The sequence below is a fragment of the Furipterus horrens genome, unplaced genomic scaffold (assembly GCF_987537825.1).
Source record: "Furipterus horrens unplaced genomic scaffold, mFurHor1.1.pri manual_scaffold_3, whole genome shotgun sequence".
NCBI lineage: Eukaryota > Metazoa > Chordata > Mammalia > Chiroptera > Furipteridae > Furipterus > Furipterus horrens.
Window position 1 is genome coordinate 184692535 of NW_028327173.1, and position 22196 is coordinate 184714730.

Sequence of the window (22196 nt, forward strand, 5' to 3'; positions counted from 1 at the left end):
AGACAGGCGCCAGTCGCTGAATGGTGACGCGTACACAGGCACTGCCCCCTACAGCCGGCCCAAGAAAACAAAACGCATCTGTCAAAATGAGGCAGACAACTATAGAAATCCCGGTGACATAGCTCACCAGGCAACAGATAGAGAACCTGACAGATGAACAGATAAGAAACCTGTCAGAGGCTCAGTTCTGGGCCATTGTTATCAGGTGGCTTACAGAATTCACAAAAGAGCAGGAAAAAGATAAGAAAGAAGCGAAAAACATTCATAACGAAAGGAACAAAACCACATACGAGACAGATGGTGAGGAAAAAAAATCCAGAGTTCATTTCAACAAACTGGAATATGGAGAAGGAACAAGCAGTCAACCAATGCAGAGAGAGGAAATGGGAAGCAACAATGAGAGGATCAGAAACCTCTGGGACAGCTATAAAAGGCCCAACATAGGAATCATTGGTTTGCCAGAGAGCGAGGAAGATGAACTAGAACTTGAAAAATTGAGTGAAAATATAATAAAGGAGAACTTCCCAGACTTGGGGAAGGGAATAGACTTGCAGGTCCAGGAAGCAAGGAGAGTTCCCAAGAGACTGGACCCAGGGAGAACCACTCCAAGACACATTATAATCAAAATGTCAAAAATTAAAGATAAAGAGAGAATCTTAAAAGCAGCAAGAGAGAAGAAAAGAATTATGTACAAAGGGGTCCCAATTAGACTATCAGCTGACTTCTCAAGAGAGACCCTACAGGCAAGAAGGGACTGGCAAGAAATATTCAAAGTAATGAAAATCCAAAACCTACAACCACGAATACTCTATCCAGCGAAATTGTCATTCAGAATAGAAGGACAGAGAAAGTGTTTCCAGGACAAAATAAAACTGAAAGAGTTCATTAGATCCAAACCACTGTTATATGAGATGTTAAAGGGACTGGTTTAAAAAACAAAAGCTAGGGAGATGAAACAAAGGCAAACTAAACAGGCAACGAGAGTGGAAAAGGAACTGTGGGTACGGGAAGCATATAGGGGGGAGGTCAACAGGGAGGGGGAGTGGGGAGAGGGAGGGAGATGATATAGGAATTGGGGATCATGGTAGGAGGGAATGGAATAGACGGAGAGAGGTTGGGAGGAACTGTATGCACAACTAATGGACATAATCTAAAAGGGGGGGACAACTGGAGGGAGGGGGGCCACCGGGTGGAGGGGAGCAGAGGGAAGGGAAATTGGCACAAATGTAATATTTTAATTAATAAAACACATTAAATCTGAAAAAAAAAAAAACCTAACAATAAGACCAGCAACCATAAAACTCCTAGGAAAAAAGCTCCTTTACACGAGTTTGACAATAATTTTTTGGATATGACTACTAAAGGGCAAGCAACAAAATCAAAACTAACAAGTGGAACTACATCAAACTAAAAAGCTTCTGCATGGCAAAATAAACTATCAATGAAGTGAAAAGATGACATAGGGAACTGGAAAAATATGTGCACACCATGTAACTGATAAGGGGTTAATATTCGAAATATGTAAACTCAATAGCAAAAACAAAAAACCATAATCCAATTAAAAATGGGTGAAGGATGTGAATAGACAATTTTCAGAAAAATAAAAGATATATGAATGGCCAACAGGTGCATAAAAAGATGCTCAACATCATTAATCATAAGGGAAATGCAAATCAAAACTACAGAGAGATAGCACCCTGTGCCTATTAGAATGGCTGTCATCAAAAGGAGAGATAAATGCTGTAAAGGATTGGGAAAAAGTGAAGATTTCTGGGATTATAAATTGGTACAGCTACTATGGAAAACAGTGTGATGATTCCTCAAAAAATTAAAATTAGAAATGCTATATGCTAGCAATTTTACTTCTGGGTACAAAGGAAACAAAATCCCTATTTTGAAATGATATCTGCTCCCCCATGATGATAGCAGCCTTGTTAGCAATAGCCAAGACATGGAAAGAACCTAAATGTCCATCAACAATGAATGGATAAAGACGTCGAGATTTTAAAAAAGAAGAAAATCCTGTCTTTTGCGACAGCAGAGACAGACCTTAAGGGCATATAATAAGTGAAATAAGTCAGACAGAGCAAGATAAATCCTGTGTGATCTCACTTATATGTGGAATTTTTAAAATCACAGAAAAATAGACCATTTGTGATTACCAGAGATCCAGAGGTGTTGGGTGGGGGAATTGGATGAAGTTAGTCAAAAGATACAAACTTCTAAATATACAATAAATAAGTACTGGGAATGTAATGTACAACATGATGACTGTAGTTAACACTGCTGTGTGGTATACGTACTTAAAAGTTGTAAAGAGAGTAAATAGATCCCAAGAGTTCTTAACACAAGAAAAAAATATTTGTGCCAATATAAGATAATAATGTTAATTAAACTTACTGTGGTAATCATTTCATGATATGTAAAAGTCAAGTTATAATGCTGTACACCTTAAACTTATACAGTGCTGTATGACAATATATCTCATAAAACTGGAGGGAAAACAACAACAACAAATAAGCCAAGAGAATAAATTCCTTTCCCAGTCTGAGGAGCCTTCAGAACAACATATATAGGAAGGGTTATTAGTCAAATTACCCCATTTTCTGACTTCTTTATTTGCTTCCTGGGTTTTTTAGTAATATCAGTGATCCCAGAGAAGTCTACAGGCATATAAAAAGAACATCGTTACCCAAAATCAGCACATATTATTCCATGAGAGGCCAATATTATATCTAAAGCACCGGAGCGACTGTCATTGTAATTTCATGAAACTTGCAAGTGGTGGGTTATTTAGCCTTGGTGGCATTATGCAACTCACCCATTATTCTCGGAAGCATAGCATGTAGCACCTTCCCTACTCACAGGTCTCTTGTAAAGCTTGAAGTAAAGAGGCTTGAGAAAAGAAAAAAGAAATCAGAACTTCCTTTGTGTGATTAGGATTTTGATTTTTAAATCAAGGTCCACTTTTCTTAGTTTTTAAAAATAAATTATCTAACAATCTAGCACTATGTTTTTTTCTTAGAAAAGACACTGGTGGGCTAAAATGGATTCTGGAAAAAGCTTCTTGCAGTATGTTGTCTACTGCCTCAGTTGCCTCATCTGTAAAATGAAGGCATTAAAAGAATATTTTTCACTTAGGGGTAGAGATTTAGTTGGCTGAATTTGAGTCTTAATGGGTTCAACCCCCAAAATTCTATGTTTGTTGAAATTTTGCCCATAAAATGTAAAAGGTCTGGCATCTTTTTGAAATCTTCAATTTGGGGTTGATCTCCTTGAGAATTTCAATATCTAAATTAACTATAATCTCATCACAAATAGGGGAGTACTCAGGGATTTCAAGGAAGGAACCCATCAGAATATTTTATCTAAGGAATTCCATTTATACAGTACACCCTGCCTATTAAGTTAGCAGGAATGATATTGCAAAGGAGTAAAGACTGTTTCTATGTTAAACATCCAGGGTGACAGTTATGAAGCATATGAAACAAGTATCAGAGGATTATTAGAGATACCTACCAATGAGTAGTTTTTTACTCCAAGAAAGGTTTTGTTGCAGTGTTGAGTTTAAGGGTGATGTGAGGAAGGAATCCAACTTAATTCTTTTACATGTGGATATCCGGTTGTCCCAGTGCCATATGTTGAAGAAACCGTTTTTTCTCTTATTGAATGGTCTTAACATCCTTGTCAAAAATAAATTCACTATAGATGTATTGGTTTATTTCTGGACTGTCAGTTCTATTCCATTGATCTCTCTTTATCCTTATGCCAGTCTTACAGTGTTTCAATCACTGTAGTTTGGACTAAGTTTTGAAATCAGGAAGTGAAAGTCTTTCAGCTTTGTTCATTTTCATTTTCATATATTGTTTTACCTCCTCGGGTCCCTTTGCATTCCATATGAATCTGAAGATTGACTTTTCCATTTCTGGAAGAAAAAAGAAGTGGGATTTTGATAGGTATTATAGTGAATCCATAGATTTCTTTGGGTAATATTGCTATCCTAAGATTGCTTCTAATCTATCTTCCTTGGATCTTAATGAGAGACTCACTTTACAACTCACTTTTACATTCTATGATAATTTGTACATTTTCACAATGAAGTAGGCCACAGCATGTGGACATTCCATTCCCAGTTACAAAATAATCTTGATATTTTCTTCTCTGCAGGAACTTTTATCACACTGTCTCTTGCATTTTCTTGCCTTAGAAGTGAAACCAACATATCAATGCCAAACTTTGGACTAGTATGATCTGTTGTGCCAGACTCTAGGTACGTCTCCCTAATTGCCCCTCCGTCTATTTCTTCAGCCAGGGCTCAGGGCCAGGCCAATCACTAGTCCTGCAACAGGTCACCCGTGGCCAGCAGTGGAGACCAGGGCCCTGTGCCCACAGTGTGCTCAATTCCTGAGAAGAAGCTGTGCACTACAGCAGTACCCAAGCCACCTCCAGTGCAAGAATTTGAGGGTGAGGGCTTAAAAGGGTCTTGGTGTATAAACTCTCTTTGATGATATCTATTTAAGAGCCTTTCAGGAAGTTCCTAGAATAAGTAGTAGAGTATTTTTCGCACTATAAGACACAGCTGACCAGAAGACACCCCTAGGTTTAGAGGAGGAAAACAAGAAAAAAAAATATTCTGAACCAAATGGTGTACCAAAATATTTAATAAAATATTACAGAATAATATTTCAACCATGTAAAGTGAACAGCCATCAACAGCGGTATTAAGAACCGTCATCACTGTCATTAACAAATGAGGAGAGACTTTAAGGTTCAAGTACTCTTCTAGTTTTCTGGAAACCACCAGAACTCATCATCACCAGTGTCAGAATTTATGAAGCTCAGTTGCTCACAATCACTGCTATCACTTTCTTCGCTAACTTCATACTGACCAGGAGCCCTGAGATTCAGCAGTAAAGTGGGACATTTAAGCATCCGCAGGAGTTTCGGGTGGGCCCACCGTTTCCTCTTCTAATAGCTGTCACCACTGCTGACAGGTCAAGTAATACACATCACGGTCTGTGATGCATTATTTGCTCCATAAGACACACAGAAAAAGTGCATTTTATGGAACAAAAAACGTGGTAATTTGTAAGTTTTATCTTCCTATGTAAGAGTTTTCTGGACTACTAAAGTTATGTTGATAGAGACAGTGGAATAATAAAATCGTGTTTCAATTCTCATTCTAATATAATAGCTAATTGTAGTTATCCAAGTAGAAATATCCCTAGGGTGCAAAGTAATTTATCTGCACCCTAACTTGGTGAACAAGCATCCTGCTTTATTTAACTATGTGTAGAATTCTATGCTAATTTCTGAAGATTCTTATTTAAATAAACTATAACATAAATAAAATAGAGACTTCAGGTTTTGGGTAATGAATGAATTAAGAGATTTTACTACTTCAGCAGCAGAAAAAATAAAATAATGATTCAGTTGGGTTACTACTGAAGTAAAGGATTTCCCATGGCTCTATTTTGAAACTAACTCAGCATTGCTCTCCTTTTCAAACAATATTTTCTCCCAAATTGTTTCGTCAGTTCTCAAAGACTAGCACATTCATCCCAGGTTTCTAATGGGCTTTTAATTTTAAAATAATTTTACTTAAAGACATGTTTACTTGCAGACATTATTGTTTTATTGGTGACATTCATTATATAATAGAGCAAGGTTCAGTGAACCTAGAAAAGATAAATATCATTCATCAAAATTCTCACCAGAAATATTAAATGAAAATTTTTAGGTATGTTACTTTATCTGCAGCTCCTAACTTTCTGTGAGGCTTCGCTTTTTCTATTTTATGTGGAAAAGTTTTCTAGCTTTATGCTAACCAACGGAACTAACTTTGTGGGTTTTAGGGTTCCTCACACTAACCTTAATAATTCAATTTTCTAAAGTTTTCAGAAATTAGATTAAACTTTAAAACTATTAGATAATAAATGATTTTTTAATTTATACTCTTAGGTGTATCTTCTTGTTCACATACTGGTTTTTTTTTTTAAATCCTCACTCCAGAATATGTTTATTGATTTGAGAGAGGAAAGGAGAGAGAAATATTGACCAGGGAATAGAACCTGCATCCCAGCTGTGTGTCCTGACGGACTCGAACTCATCTCCCTTTGGTGTACAGGATGACACTCCAACCAACTGAGCCACCTGGCTAGATTTGTTCCCATACTTTTCATACCCACACATAAATGTCAGATATTCCATTTTTGCTGTCATTATTTTAATAATAGTGATCTTAAATATCTTTAAGAAACCTGTCCATCACTCCACTACCATCAGCTTTGATTAATATTACCTGTAATGGTAGATCTAGTCCATTATACCCCCTTAGTGTTGAAAATATTACAGGTCCCAAATGTTAATGCTAATTTAAGGAAGTAATAAAATGATTTTCAAAAAGCAATATTTGTGTTTTAACAAGCCTATACCCTTTAAATTGATCTGCTCAAATTTACACATAAGCAGAGCAAGTTGTTGCATTTTTAATGTATTTTGAGGTACAATGAAAAATCTGCAAGTATCAAACAGCTGTCCTCATTGTTTCACCTGATTTAAAAAAACATGCTCTAGGGTTAAACTATTTATGTTCAAATCTTGGTTTCTCTACTTATTAGCTTTATGAACTTGGGCAAGTGCTCATTCATTATCTCTGTGCCCCAGTTTCTTTATTTCAATTCCCTTTATCCTAATAAAAGTATATGCATCATAGGTTGTTATGAGGATTAAACAGCTAAACGCTTGGGTACACAATAGTCAATAAATGTTAGCTTTTATTACTGTTATTACTACTAGTATTACTGTTATTGTTATAACAATTGTTCTATAGCGTGAAGGCACCATCTTCTAAAAAAAACTACCACTTCAATGAGTATCTGTTTGTGGTAACAAATTAAGCCCTTAGAATTCGTTAATCTTAGTTAAATTTATCAGATAATCTGGCTGTAACTTCAGAGGGCCCAGTTTTAAGAAAATGGGTGTATACAGAAGGGAAAGCCTAAAGGAAGACAGGTCAAGGTTGGATACTACTTTTAATTACTCCCTCCTTCTTGAAACAATTACCTACTTTCCTCAGTTTTCTTCTCTTCTTTTAAACTGTTTCCTTTCCCTTTATCTTCTTTGTTGTCTTCTACTTTGGACCATTCATTAAATATCAGTGTTATTCAGAGTTCTAAGACTTTGCGTTCACACTCCACATTCTTCATGAACAAGTCTTCAGTAAATTCTTCTTTCCCCTAAGTTTCAGAGTTATATTTCCAATCGTCTCTTGTAGATCTCTTCTTGGATAGTCCACAATTTCCTCATAGTTAACATGATCAAAACTAAATTTATAATCTCATATCTCACATTCTTTACATATCTCAAGAAACGACATCCCTATCCACATAGGTGTCCAAACCAAAAATCTTTACAATGTTGCTTCAACCACTTTTATCTTTCTAAAATACAAATCTAAACCTTTCATGCTCCTTTAGTGACTTTCATTCATCCTTTAATAGCTTCTCATTGTTCTTAAAGTCCCAACTCCTTAAAGTTTCTTACAATCTAACTTCTGCTTACCTCTAGTTTCACCCTCTGCCACTCCTGCCTGGAATTCAGTGCTCCAGCCATATAAAACTTTCGATTTACAAATAGTTACCTCTTTCCTAAAATGTTGTTCTCCCACCCTTCCCCTGGATAACTGCTACCTATTTTACATTTCTTCCAAAAGATTTTAATCACTGCCCAAATCTGAGCAAAGTATCCTTCCTGTATTCTTCTTGAGTACCCTGTAGTTTCTTTCCAGAGAAGGGAGCAGTGATCTGAAACGTGTCTATCAGAGAGGGCTGCTTCATAGAACTGATGCTTTTCAGTAGAGGAGCATAACCACTGCCAACCAGCAGACAGGAGGTCTAAGGAATAAATAGCTTGTCTCTCCTCTTCATTTCTCTGTTTTTCTGCCCACGCTTCCCATTGGATGAAATCAAGCAGAGGCCACAGGGACAGAGAGACTGTTCTAATATATAAATTTGCTAGCCCCTTGAGGGTACAGAGCAAGGTAGAAACAGTAGATAGTGATGTGGAGGAGCAAAGGGAGCTGCTTATTCAGTGTTCAGTGGAATTTAAGTCTATTTATCTCAGATAATGGCTTTATTAAAAAAAATATTAATGTAAGTATATAACATTTATGGAGAGCTTATTATGCTCTAGGCATTGTGACACACAGATGGAGGAGGAGGTACACTTCGAGGGTGTGGTGGGATAAGGAAAAGAAGAGGCTGGAGAAGCAACCAGATTGTGACCCCCAATTGGTGGTATCGTTTTTACAGATGAACCTCCTAATTGCCTTGTTAATGGTTTTGGGCTTTATTGTAAAGGCCAGTAAAGGAATTTAAACAAGGAAATGACAAGATCAAATGTGAACTTTTGAAAGACTGTTAACTACTGTGTGGAGAATAGATTGAGTCAGAGTGAGATCAGAAGCAGGAATCTGATGAGAGCTTGAATTAATGCTGAAGCAATAAAAATAGAAAAATAAAGCACGATTTTTGAAATATTTCAGGCATCACAGTTGACAGGCCTGGGAACTAGATGTGGAGAGCAGGGTGACAGATGGGGGATGGGGGAGGGGTTAAGGATTGAACAAAAAGGAAAAAGGACTCACAAACATACACAACAGCGTGGTGATTGCTTTGGGGAGGAGGTATAAGGGACTAAATGGTAATGAAAAAATACAATAAAGATTAAATCAAAAAGAAACTCAAGAATGACCCCCAGTTTCTAACTTGGGCAATATATGAATTATAGTGCCTTGTATTGATATGACCTATACCTTATTTTCATAGCCTTAGAAGATAAGCAGGTGTTTGCTAGTTGGACTAGAAGGGGTAGGACATTTGAGACACATGTGTGGAAAAAATCATGCTGTGCACTAGAAATTATTGTTCGCTATAGCTGAACTAAGGGTATGTGTAAGAGAAAGCGAAGATTATGACGAGCCTAGCACATTATTCAGGGTAGTCTAAACTTTTTATCTTTAGGGTAATAGGAACCTTTTGATGGCTAAAAACACAAATCAGATGCTGTTGAGAAGTTTTCCTAGAATCACAGAATTTGGAAGATATTGGCTAGGGTTGACCAAGAAACTAATTTTTCAAATCAAAAAGCATTAAATACTTTTAAGTGATGTGTGATCATTGTCAAGACTGAATAATACAGAAAATTTAGGAAGAAAATCATCCTCATCATACTACTTAGATAACTATGACTAATACATGTAACTATTTTTCCCACTATATACATTGGGTTGTATTTTATTTCTACAGTTATAATCATACTGTGATTTATACTTAAAATACTGTAGCTTCAATCAGCAAAATTAGTATTAAATTAACCCCCCTTTTTAGATTTACAGAAAGACCTGTATCATATCAAGTGCCCGATAAATATAGATAAACTACACAGGTGCTCCCTCTCTGGAGCACACCTGCACCTTTCCTGTCCCCCTCTTCTGCCCCTCCCCCTGATCCACAACTACGTTTGCCCTCTCCTCTCCTAAGCTCCAAGGGCCCACCTTCTGCCTCTGTCACTTGTTTCCTGTGCAGCCCAGCTGGCTCACTTCTACTTCTGTGACTTTCTAAATGACATATGTTTTATCTACCTATGTGCAAAATACCTTAAAAACTAGATTCCTGTTTTCACCAATGACACTGACTCAGTCTTTACATTCTCTATGATTTATCATTTATTCAAAGAATTTCCTTTTCTCAACTAAACAAATTAGTATCTACCACATGCCTGAAAATTGTATTTAACAATGCTTGTATCTTACAAAAGATATTAACTGAAATTTACTTTTTTATTAGTCTGTCATTGAATTAATGTATAGGATGGGCATTCTGAAAGTTGAAGCTTTATGCACTTATACCTAATACTATGAGAAACAACAACATGTTTGGAAGGTTAACTAAGGGAAATGCAATTTTATGAGCTGATAAAATCCTCTTACTGCAAAGATGACTTTGAACATCTTCTCTTGGTCCTTCTTCCCAGGGCATCATAGAAACCAGTTAATGCTTAGAAAACATTCCACTTTTAGAGATATAATAGCTTATGGTTTCTAAAGGAAAATTACTTTTTCTCTACTTTTGTCTAGAGAATGTTTAGAACAAGGACCTACTAAAAAAAAAAAATTCTAATTTTGCATTTTAGCATCAGTAGTACTTACAAGAAAAACATTACAAATTCAAGCTGACAAAAATAAAAAACATATATACATTTACATTTATATATTAATGCCTTTGAAATTGTTTCCTGACAACCTCTTTCTTTGGGAATAAGAGAATTCTTCATCAGTTTTTTGGCTACTCAGGGTTATAAAAAAAGGGTTCTGCTAGCCTAACAAAGCAAGCTGTAGTTCAGAGACCCAAAACGGGCACCAAGTCAGAAATAAGATAGCAAGATAGGAATCAACCAAGGGATTACAGCTCAAATAATATACAGTTCAGATTTTTATTTCTAAACCAAAGTGACAACACAGCAAAAGGTAATTAACCAATAGTGTAAGCAAAGACAAGAAAGATCTGATGGAAGAAGGGTGAAGGACAGGGGAAGATTGTGTCTAAAGCTTTTCTTTTGCCATGGCAGATATATCCAGAACCCACAATTAGTGACGTACATAGAGCACTAGTGTTGTTAGTAAGGGCAAAAACCCAAGGATCCTGATCTGAGACCTTCCTCAGGAGCTCTCAGTCTTAGGAACACCTTATAGTGAAGTCCAGCTTCATAAAGACAGTCGTGAAAAACTCCTGTTGATCATCTGAAGCCACCTTAACCCAAAAGACCTTGTTTTCCCTTGTTGGGAGTATTGGCACTTGACCTCTACATTTGTAGCTTTTTTAAATAATTTTATCCTTTTTTATGTTACTTTAGCAAATCTATTTTGTTGATTATAGTTTAATACCATTTTTACTTCTCATTTTACCCTGTTCTCTCAACTAATGTTGTCTATTTACCTTTAATATTGTACTTTTAGCTTACTTGTATATGACAAATTGAAAATATCCTAATAAAAGTCAAAGGAAAATAACTATAAAACAGTTCACACCTGACCATGGGAGATAAATTACTTCTTTCTCCTTTTGGCCTTATAATTTTTCTATAAATTAAACCTCCTGATCTCAAAAATAACCTGTAAGAATTTGCTTTCATTGTTGTTTACAGTGTTATTTCATTGACTCTTTCACCATTTTTTATGAAAATAGTACAGGAAAACTTTTGTTTTCATAGATAACAAATATTTGCATAGTGTTTTTTTTTTTTTTTATGGACAATTCTAGCAAAGAGAACATTTAAATTATTGACCAGAATAAGGTTTGAAATTGTATATAATGTTTATCTTTACAGCCCATCTTCTTTGTCAGTGTATGTATTCTAGACTGGTTAAAATCAAGCACTTACAACTCATTCAACGGAAATTCTCTCTGTAACCACTGTGTGCACATCATTCTTGGGCCTTGCTCTTAAGACACTTTTTTCTTTCTGAAAGAGCTGATAATCTAGTTTAGAGATCGTCGTCGGCAGCCGTCCGTCTCGAGAGACGATGGTGTAGCTTCTTAAGAGTCTATCTGCACCGCCGAGAATGGCTGTGCAGTCCGACTCGGGAGTGACATGGTATCTGTCTCCTCCCGTGTTGAATCGACATCTTGCGATGACGCTGGAGTGTCCTCTCCAGTGAAGCTGAAGCTACAGAGCCTGGGCAGGGTGATATGGAGGGTCTGCTGTTGCCCATGCAGCAGACCCCCCCTCTCTTCGCAGCTGAAGGGTCCAAGGGAAAGACCGAGTCAATAGAGCTTGGCTTCAGGTGCGCCGCAGGAGTTGCCGGTGTTGACTACAACGTCAAACCGCCTTAGGGACTCCGGCTCCGGATTTTCTGTCGGGGGTTTACTCCCTTAGCCTTTCCCCTGAAGAGGTATGCCGCAAGGCAGCGGAGGTTTTTTGGAGTCAGAGTTTTCCTTCTCTGATGTGCCCTGACTGGAAGATCGAACCAGCGACACTTAGCTCGCAGGCCGACGCTCAATCCACTGAGCCAAACCAGCCAAGGGCCTTAGTTTAGAGAACAGTCATGTATATAAATAGATGCAAGTACTGTACAGTAAATAGAATTTTAAGATAAGAGTTTTATAGTGCCTTTGTGCAGAAAAAATAAATGGAATGATCTTGCATTGCTTAATAATGGGGAAACTATTAAAACTAATGGAGTTTTTAATTTTGAAATAATTTCAAACTTCTGAAAAGTTTCAAGAGTAGAACAAAGAATTCTTGTATATCTTTCACCCAAATTCCCCCAAATGTTAGCATTTTGCCACAGTAGCTTTATTATTTCTCTATATATTAATATAGATACTTTCTGACTACAGGGGGATAAATTACAGATATGATTATCCTTTATCCCTAAACAATTCAAATGTATATTTCCTTTTTTAAAAGAAAGAAAAAATATTAAAAATATTCTTATGTAACCGCAGTACAATTATCAAAATCAGGAAATGAACCTTGCCACAATACTATTATGTAATCTTACTCAAATTACATTTTGCCAGTTTTTTCTAATAATATTCTTTATAGCAAAAGGAAAAAAAGAAGTTCTCTTCTTCTGATCTGGGACCCAATCCAGAATCATGCATTACTTTTAGCTATCATGTGCCTCTAGGCTCCTTTATCTGGAACAATTCCTCGGGTTTTCTTTGTCTTTCATGACCTTGCCATTTTGAAGAGTATACATGAGTTATTTTGTAGACTGTCTTTCAAATTAGACTTTCCTGATGCTTCCCGATGGTTTTATCAGTAATACCTCATATGTGATGTTGTGTCCTCAGTGCATCACATCAGGATGCTCATGCAGTATTTTTGTGCTATTACTGGTGATGTTAACGTTGATAACTTAGTCAAGATACTGTCTGCCAGGCTTCTCCTCTGGAAAATTACTATTTTTCTTGTAGTTAACAATCTTGTGGGGATATACATTAAGACCATATAAATATTATTTTTCTTGAGGTTTTCACCTTCTAATTTTAGTATCTGTTGATGATTTTTGCCTGAACCAATTATTACAATAATGGTTGCCAAGTGGTGATTTTCTAATTCCAACACTTTTTCACTTACCAGTTGGCATTCTGTTGTAAGAAAGAATCTTACTTAATCATTTGTTTATTTATATTATGATATGCTAACGGATTCTTATTTTTATTTTATTAAGTGGATTATATAAATTGTTATTCTCCTAATTGATTTTAATTCTCTTTTAAGTATATTTTATTGATTATATTGTTACAATAGTCCCAATTTTTCCCCTTTACTCCCCTCCACCCAGCACCCCTCTCCCCCAGCAATCCCCCCCAAGTCCGTGCCCATGGTTTGTACATATAAGCCCTCCCGCTTCACCCTTTCATATATTCTTCTTCTTCTTCTTTTTTAATAAATAAATGATTAATTAATTATTTTAACAATAAAAAATAACAATCCCTCCCTCTCAGATATTAAGACCTTTTATATGATTTTAATTCTTAAGTTGGCCCAGTTTTTGTCAAAGGGAGTCTCTTCAAGTTGATTCCAAGATCCTTTTGACATGTTCCCATCATTATTTGAGTATTTCCTTACCAAGGAAAGTTGTGAAGGAAGAATTATAACTTCCAAGGAAAGCAAAGAGATGAGAGAAAAATTTACTCTAGGCAAAAAGAACATACTGTGCTAAAGCAGAAAAATATGAAGTAGTATGGTATATTCCATTATCTACAATGGAATCGATTTTCTAAGTGACTAAGTAATGAGGGATGAGGCAGAAAAGAAAGCAAAGAAGGGCTTTATATACTATTCTAAGGAATTTGAATTTTATCCTGTGCGTTATAGTGAACCAATGATAGGAGTTATAGAGCCAACATCTTGTGATAACAGTACTCTGTTTTATAATCTTGAGGCACAGAAATCTCAAAAGTGCCTTTTCTTTAATATTTTTTATACAACTCTAGAAAATAACAATCCTTTTAGCCATGGTTTCTAGATTTTATCAGAAATATGGAGACTCAATATCTTGAATAACCAAATAGAAATATAGAAAACTATTATTGAAAACAATACAAGAAATTCTTTTCAAATATACAAAGTACCCTATATTCTTGAGCATAAGAACTCTACTGTTGCCCATGTTTCCTGCAAACTTTATACCTGATTTCACTTGAGAGATTTCTATGAAAGACTAAATGCTTTGTATATCTCAACCACACATTCTTTGACTTAGCAAAGTCCCTAGCTGTTTAGCCTTAAAAAATATTACTATCATCTTGCTGTTCAGAAAGATCCAGGAAATAGAAATACAATGAATGTCAGCTGCAAATACAGGGGGAAATAGAGGCAGTATATTAATAGGACAGAACAAATCTCTTCCTTTAAATTTTATTTATATCCAAAGAGTGAATACTGATTTACACTTTAGGTAGCTGGAGAATTCTTTTACTGATTGTTTTGAAGAATAAAGTTTCCTCTTGAGGTTTTTAATTTAATCAAGAAGAACCTGGATAAACATTTTATTTCTATTATGTTTTGTTCAATCATCTGAAAGCATCTTTTCCTCATTTACTTCTAATTTAAAAAATGGACTTTCAAGCCAAGATGAGACATTGTATATTAAGAATTGGCAGATTAAAAACAATGCATTTGAAGTGGGAAAAAATCATTTCCTTGGTATAAACAGCTTTATCTCAAGATGGCCATGTCATAAGAGAAAGGGTTACTTCTATACAATGAAAATCTTTGCTTACTCCACTTAGTATAAGGAATCCATTTGTACTTTTGTGTCCCTTTGAAGTCTTTCTACATCCTAGACATTGCCATTAGTATTGAAGCATGTCTTTGATGATGCGATCCTGAGTGAACCTGTACTATTTTTACACGGATTTCTTATATAGTCTTTTTATATCTGCTGCATGGAAGATAGGAAATCTCAATAACATTTTGAGTACCTGCAAAGATTCTGAACTAATATAGTCAACCTCATGTCTAGATTACACACCAGAAAATATAAATGAGATAACTTCAGTTTTATTTATGGAAATTTAAGATTAGCAGAGTAACTTTTAGATCATCACTCTGTGGCTAATTTAGAATTTCTTTAATCCTACAAATCTAGTTCAGAAAGCTAAACCATTACGGAAGAATGCTGTCACTTTAGATGTTATAATAATTCACACTGTTACTCTGCTCAGTTTGGAAAGCTACTTCTGGAAAAGATGTCTAGACTTCCTTTTCCCAGCCCCAAACCCCATTCCCATATAAAGATCTCATATCCTAAAGACTTTAAATCTTATTTTTGTTAAACTAGCTAGCCCTCCTACCAATTAGCACTAACAGCCATACATCACCAGCTAATTTTACTACTGTAAGTTAAAATAAATATTCCCTTGAACATGATAATCTTCTCAGTAGAGCATATTTTCACATGTTGGTTTTGTTTTTTATTGTAATATATATGAGTTGAATGGAGCTTATGTCCTCAAAGATCCTCTTAGTGACCATTGGTATTCATTTGTAAAGTAGTAATCAGAATATATTTGTGGCTATGAAATAGTTTTTGCTTTATAGGAAAAACTACCCAAATCTTCTATTGAATTTTGGATATTTTCTCAATCCAAAAACCACATTTCCTTTCATTATGACACATTTCTTTCAAATAATTTATTATGTGTTCAAAAGTCCCCTGTGCTAACATGCAAATAGTTTAGCCAGAGACCAATATTAACACATTACCATCAAAGTTTGGATTATTTATCCAGTGAGCAGTCACTTCGTGCAGAGTCTGTAGATATTGGATTGCTTAGAAAAGCAATAGGGCAGAGCAGGAAGTGCCACTTTGCCTTTCCCTTTCTGACTTTTAACTTTGCTTGAAAGCTTGAAAGTTATGTTATTCATACATACAAGTATTTATTCAGTAACTATTGTAGGTATAAGAAAAAGCACTATTTTAAATGTGACAAAGGATGTAAAGATTAATAAAATATAAGTCCTTAAAATTGACATATATATGTAAGGCAAATATTTAAATGCCTATAGCATAGATGGAGGGTGGTTGGTGCCATAAGAAAAATATGAACAAAGTACAAGTTATTTTAAAGATAGGAATTTATTTCCAGTGTGGTAGATATCCACACTGTAATTTCCTATTTAAAAAGAGAGGAAGTGAAATACCTATCTCTATAGTTAAAGAACCATCAGATGGTTTACTACCCTCCTGCTTTTATTTATTTTTATTATCTACTTACATGTCTTCTTTCTGCTGAGCTGTAATATTCTTCATGGCAGGGTATATCTTATTCTCTGTATCCCAAGTCCCTAACTGTTCCTGGTTCATAAAATGAATTGGATAAATATCAATATTGGTTCAGTGGGTGCGTATCAGTGATAATCAAACTTGCTTCCTAATAACAAAAATTCTATTATATTACAATGCATATTCAACAAACAAACTGTGCAATTAAAAAGTATAGTTTTCTAACAGAAACAACATTTTAAAAGGACAGCTTTTTAAGATTATTATACGCAATTTACGCCATAGAGAAAGCCTGTCTTAGAAAAGATCAAATCTGAGATCTGTAAATCTGAATAAAAAGCAGAAGCATTGTATCATTCTTTCCAATTACACGGGTCGTAACAAAATGTTTTTATGATGTTTGAATGACAGGACCAGGATTTCAGTGAAAATGAGTTATAAATAAATGTATATTTCAATTGCAAATAAATGATAAATCATACATAATTCTTTTTTCTATATCACTGAAATTCTGAGTAGAAAAGATTGTTCATATTTAGCACTAAATCAACTTTAAGGACTTTCAAGCTTTGAATATTTATAATTTTATGATTGTCTATGGGGAGGAATAGCAAATTATAACCATCTTTCTATGTATTTTCCCTTGAGTACTTATACTAATGTCATTCATCTTAGAATGGAAACTCTTTGAGGTAGTACCTTTAAGTCAATTCAGCAACCATGTATGAAGCAGCTGCTGGGGTTGGAGTAAGAGCACTAAATTTAATAAGTTGCAGTAACTAGGAACTAACAGACTACCGAGAGCTATATACACTTTAATTAGAGAGTAATTAAAGTGATGGAAGTTTGTCTCACATATCAGAAGTCTGGAAGCAGGCAGCTGAAGACTTGTCTACAGCTCAACATTGTCATCAGAGGCTCAGCTTCTTTTATCTTCTTGTGTTTTCATACTTACTGAGTGGGTTTTCAGCCTCATGATTCAAGATTGCTACAGCACCTTCCGTATTTAGCTGTGTGCCAAGTAGAAAGAGGGTAGAAGGGCAAAATTTTTCCCTTCTTAGAGCTTTATATCTTTATATTTTTATTTGTAATGGGAAGCCTGCCCCAGGGACTCCTTCCTACATCTCGCTGACCAGAACTGTATTATATGGACACTGTTAGCTGCAAGGTGGCCAGTGAAGAAGGGAGTTGTGGATAGAAGTTAGCACAGCCAAGCAACAGTGTTTGCAGTTAGTCCTTTTCTGTTTATGCATTGGGCCACAGACCCTTAAGGTTCCAAAGAAAAGGTCAAGTTATTTATGAATAAGGATATAATTTTCTAAGAAGTCTTTTTTGGGGGGGGGCATTAAATGATTAATTTATTCATTCAACAAATATTTATTGTTTTATTGCCTAATCTGTGCCAGTTACTGTTCTAGGTACTGGGGATAACAACACTGAACAAAAAGATTAAAAGTCACTGTTCTCATGGAGCCTATATTATACTTAGAAGAAGAAAGCTATAAACAAATAAATTTATATTATATATTATAAATATATTGATATCAACATCCATATAGAGATATATGGACATGCATACATATATCCATAAAGAAAAGTAAAGTAGGTTAAGGAGAATAGAGAGTGATGGTAGGTAATATTCTATTTAGGATCTTTAATTAAGACCCTCTGAGGAGGTAATATTTTAGCAAAGGCCTCAAAGAAATAAGGAATAGATAGAACCATAATATCAAGGAAGAAAGGTCCAAGTAGAGAAAATAGCAAATACCAAGCCCCTGAAGAGACATGGATTTGGCATGCTCAAGGACAAACAAGGAGCACAAAGAACAAGGGGGGAAAGGATAGATGAAAATGGGGGGGGGCATAATATGTTGGGCTCTGTAAGCCATAACAAAGCTTTTACTCCTAGTGAAATGGAAAAGTCACTGAAAAGTGTGAACAGAGATGAGCACAATCTAATTTATAATTTGAAAGGATTATTGTAACTACTGTGTGGAAGATAAATTTTAGTAGAAAAGGATAGAAGCAGGGAGGTCAGTTAGGAGGCTATTCATTTTCCCAGGAAATAAGTGATATTTCCACCTATTGGCGTAGTAGTGGAGATGGCGAGTAATGGTCAGATTCTAGAAGTATTTGAAAGGTAGTATAGATGTGGTTCTGACAAAAAGAGAAAAATGAAGAATGTCTCTAAGGTTTTAGACTCATAACTAGAAAAATGGAGTTGCTATTTACTGAGATAGGAGTTGCAAGAGGATAAGACATTATGGGTAGGATAGGAGAGTGAGGAAATCAAGAGTTGGATTTGGACAGGTTAGGTTTGAATTGTGTGTTACATATCCAAGTCATGTTGGATGATTTATAAGTTTGGAGATATATATTCTTATCCATTGGCTATTGGCATGGCATACAAATCTATAGTTGTGGATAGTGGTTGGGGCTAGAGATACAAGATTAGTAGTTTTAGTGAATGGGTGATATTAATTCCATGGGACTAGATGAGGTTATGTAGGGAATGGCTAAGTAATAACTCTTTCTATGACTTTTTTCAGAAGAAAGAAAGTTTTCTGTGAAATCCTAAATAAGATGAACTTTGAGTATCACATTTTACTAACTCATTAAATGTTCAAAATTTAGTATAATGGTTAAGGACATGGACTCTGAAGCCAAGCTACCTAGGTTTGAATTGTGGCTCTTCTGTTACTAGCTCTGTGATCTAGACCAAAACATATAATCTCTCTACAACTCTCTTTCCTCATCTGTAAAACAGGATATAATGATGCCTTCCTATAAGATCGTTGTGAAGATTGAGTTACTACAACAGTGCTGTGACACACAGTAACACTCAAAAAGGATTAGGCAATATTATCATTAGAGTTCACCAATTTTTGACACATGTAAAACATTGCTGACTTGATTTAAGAATATTCCACCACAGCAGGCTATATTTGGAAGCAAGAGAAAATTTCTAAGCTTGTAATTTTCATTTGCAGATATAAGAAATTGAGAGTTGTTGATATTTATGTGTTAACCCCACCTTTTAATCGGTGTTTAAGCATCCTATTCTTAGTTAATTATCTTCCTGTTTAGGTCACAGTGCTGTCGATATCACCAAGGTGGCTAGAAGACACCGCATGTCTCCTTTTCCTCTAACATCTATGGACAAAGCCTTCATCACAGTTCTGGAGATGACTCCGGTGCTTGGGACAGAAATCATCAACTATCGAGGTACAATAATATTTGCCCATTGCCTTTTCTTTTCATTTTTTCTTCAAGTAAGATTCATAGACCATTAACACCAGTTTCCTGAAAGACAGTGGAGAGGTGCTGTTCTCCGGTGTTCTCAGTTTTTAATCAAACCACGCTTCCTTTAAAATTCAGCATGGAAGGTGTATTTAGTGCAATCTGAATAAAATATAGTTTCTTAATTATTTTTGTTATGCAGATAAAAACAATACAAAAAGACTTTATTCATAGATCATAAAATACTCTAACTTCAGTAAACATTAGAGAGTACCTATACAAACACCCTAATTGTCCTGCAAGAAAGCTCAGACTCAGGACAGCAGAAAAGGAATAGAACTAAGGCTCAAGAACTTAACATTCTTCTTTTTACTACATGATCGTGCTCTTCTTCCAGTATGGAAATATAAAAGGGAATTATAGATAACAAAACAAATTATGTTAAAATTAAAAGGCCTAAAACTAGTAAAATTTTAAATGTCAAATTTTAGCCCTTTGTTCCCTGCTCCTACCTAGACAAAAAGTTTTATATAGTTCACACTAATCCTATATCTCTGACTTGCATTTTTTAGGTATGTATGTCAGTAGGCTTAAACTTTTTTTTTTTATTTTGCATTACTCCTCATTAAAGGAAATAAAGATTAGAAACTCACTATAGGTGGGGAATTAGTCAGGAATTAACTATGATTTCAAAATCAATTTTAATGAAATGGGATTTTTCTATTATTCGTCGTCGTCGTCGTCGTCGTCGGCAGCCGTCCGTCTCGAGAGACGATGGTGTAGCTTCTTAAGAGTCTATCTGCACCGCCGAGAATGGCTGTGCAGTCCGACTCGGGAGTGACACGGTATCTGTCTCCTCCCGTGTTGAATCGACATCTTGCAATGACGCTGGAGTGTCCTCTCCAGTGAAGCTGAAGCTACAGAGCCTGGGCAGGGTGATATGGAGGGTCTGCTGTTGCCCATGCAGCAGACCCCCCCTCTCTTCGCAGCTGAAGGGTCCAAGGGAAAGACCGAGTCAATACAGCTTGGCTTCAGGTGCGCCGCAGGAGTTGCCGGTGTTGACTACAACGTCAAACCGCCTTAGGGACTCCGGCTCCGGATTTTCTGTCGGGGGTTTACTCCCTTAGCCTTTCCCCTGAAGAGGTATGCCGCAAGGCAGCGGAGGTTTTTTGGAGTCAGAGTTTTCCTTCTCTGATGTGCCCTGACTGGAAGATCGAACCAGCGACACTTAGCTCGCAGGCCGACGCTCAATCCACTGAGCCAAACCAGCCAGGGGGTTTTCTATTATTAAATGCAAAATATTCATATATTTTTATATCAGTCAGCAGCAAAACATATTTAGACAATATGAATGTAAACTTAAGATGGAAAGAGAAATGTAAGTAATATTTTACCTATTAGAAATATAAATTAACCATCGCTGACCTATTGTAATTTCAAGGGGATTTTCCCTAACATCAGTCCTTAGAAAAATCTCAGCATATGCCAAGTCACATTTAAACAGAAATTCTAGTCCATTTAAGGAAAAAAAAGCAGAATTAAAAGTGGCCATTTCTGCATTTCCTCTAGAAAAAAACAAAAAGCTGTCAGATGGGTTCTCTTTTCCCTTCATGTGCTTGTTTCCCCTTCACTTGTTCATCAAATCAGTTGTCATGTATAAGTTAGTAAACTCTTCACAGATGGTTAAATTTCTTCTCAAGTGTTTCCACCCATGATGATGAAAAATAACAGTGAGGTTTGCATTCAACCTTTGAGTCTGATCAAACTCAATTTTTAATGCAGATAAGTATTATACTTAAACTCCCTGGACGCTTTAGGTAGGTACTGTATTTTTAAAGCAACATCATATATAGAAACACAATTAATTTTGTTCAACAAGTATTTATTAAAAATCTACTAAATGTTAGGTACTATGTTAAGTCCTGGATAGACAAAGATGAATAAAATGGCACTTCTGCCCGTGGATCTCACTGTGCAGTTCAGGAGAGAGACAGGTAAACGATGTGATGCCTGTCTCCTTTATAGGCTCTTGTAGACTTGCCTTCCTTTGTCCATGCCTTGAATATAAACTTTCTATAAAATTTTTGATTTGGGTCCTTTTCACATCTTGCTCATGCACTTCAAATAACCTCATGCACGCCAGTGATTTCAAATACCACCTGTTAAATGATTTCTTAATCTGTATCACTGCCAGACCTTGCCTGAGCTCTAAACTCGTACACCAAATGTATACATGCTGCTAATAAATTTAACATGACCAAAACTAAACTTATTTTCTTTACCTCTACAACACTTGCTCTATGTCCTCTTGAATCCATCCCTTGTTTTCCATTCCCAAAGCTGTCATTTTGGCTTAGGTCTTTATTAATAATTTCTGGGATTATTGGCTAACAGAACATTAAAATTTATTCCTCTGAAGTAAGTGCCTATATGTGCATGTATGTATAAAGTATTGTCTGTCTGTTCATTTGTTTACATTTGATTGGACTATAGATGAATTTTTTATTATCTCTGGTCTGCCTTTTGGCATTTCTGCTATTTCCAGCTCCTATCTGCAAGCAAGGCCTTGAAGGAGCAAGAACTCCACTGATTTTAAATACCTCCCTTTGGTTTGTTGTGAGAGGCATACCTGACATAACAATGGATGATAATA

The 22196-nt window shown here is 35.8% G+C and overlaps 1 protein-coding gene across 8 annotated transcripts in view; it reads left to right on the plus strand.

Moving 5' to 3' along the window:
• The window catches only part of GPHN (gephyrin), a 414033-nt gene that overhangs the window by 300283 nt on the left and 91554 nt on the right, over nt 1-22196 (plus strand). For all 8 annotated transcript variants that reach the window (XM_090271004.1, XM_090271010.1, XM_090271006.1 and 5 more), the window contains one exon: nt 19391-19528. In XM_090271004.1, the coding sequence (XP_090127130.1) occupies nt 19391-19528 (138 nt within the window). The remainder of the gene's footprint in view (nt 1-19390; nt 19529-22196) is intronic.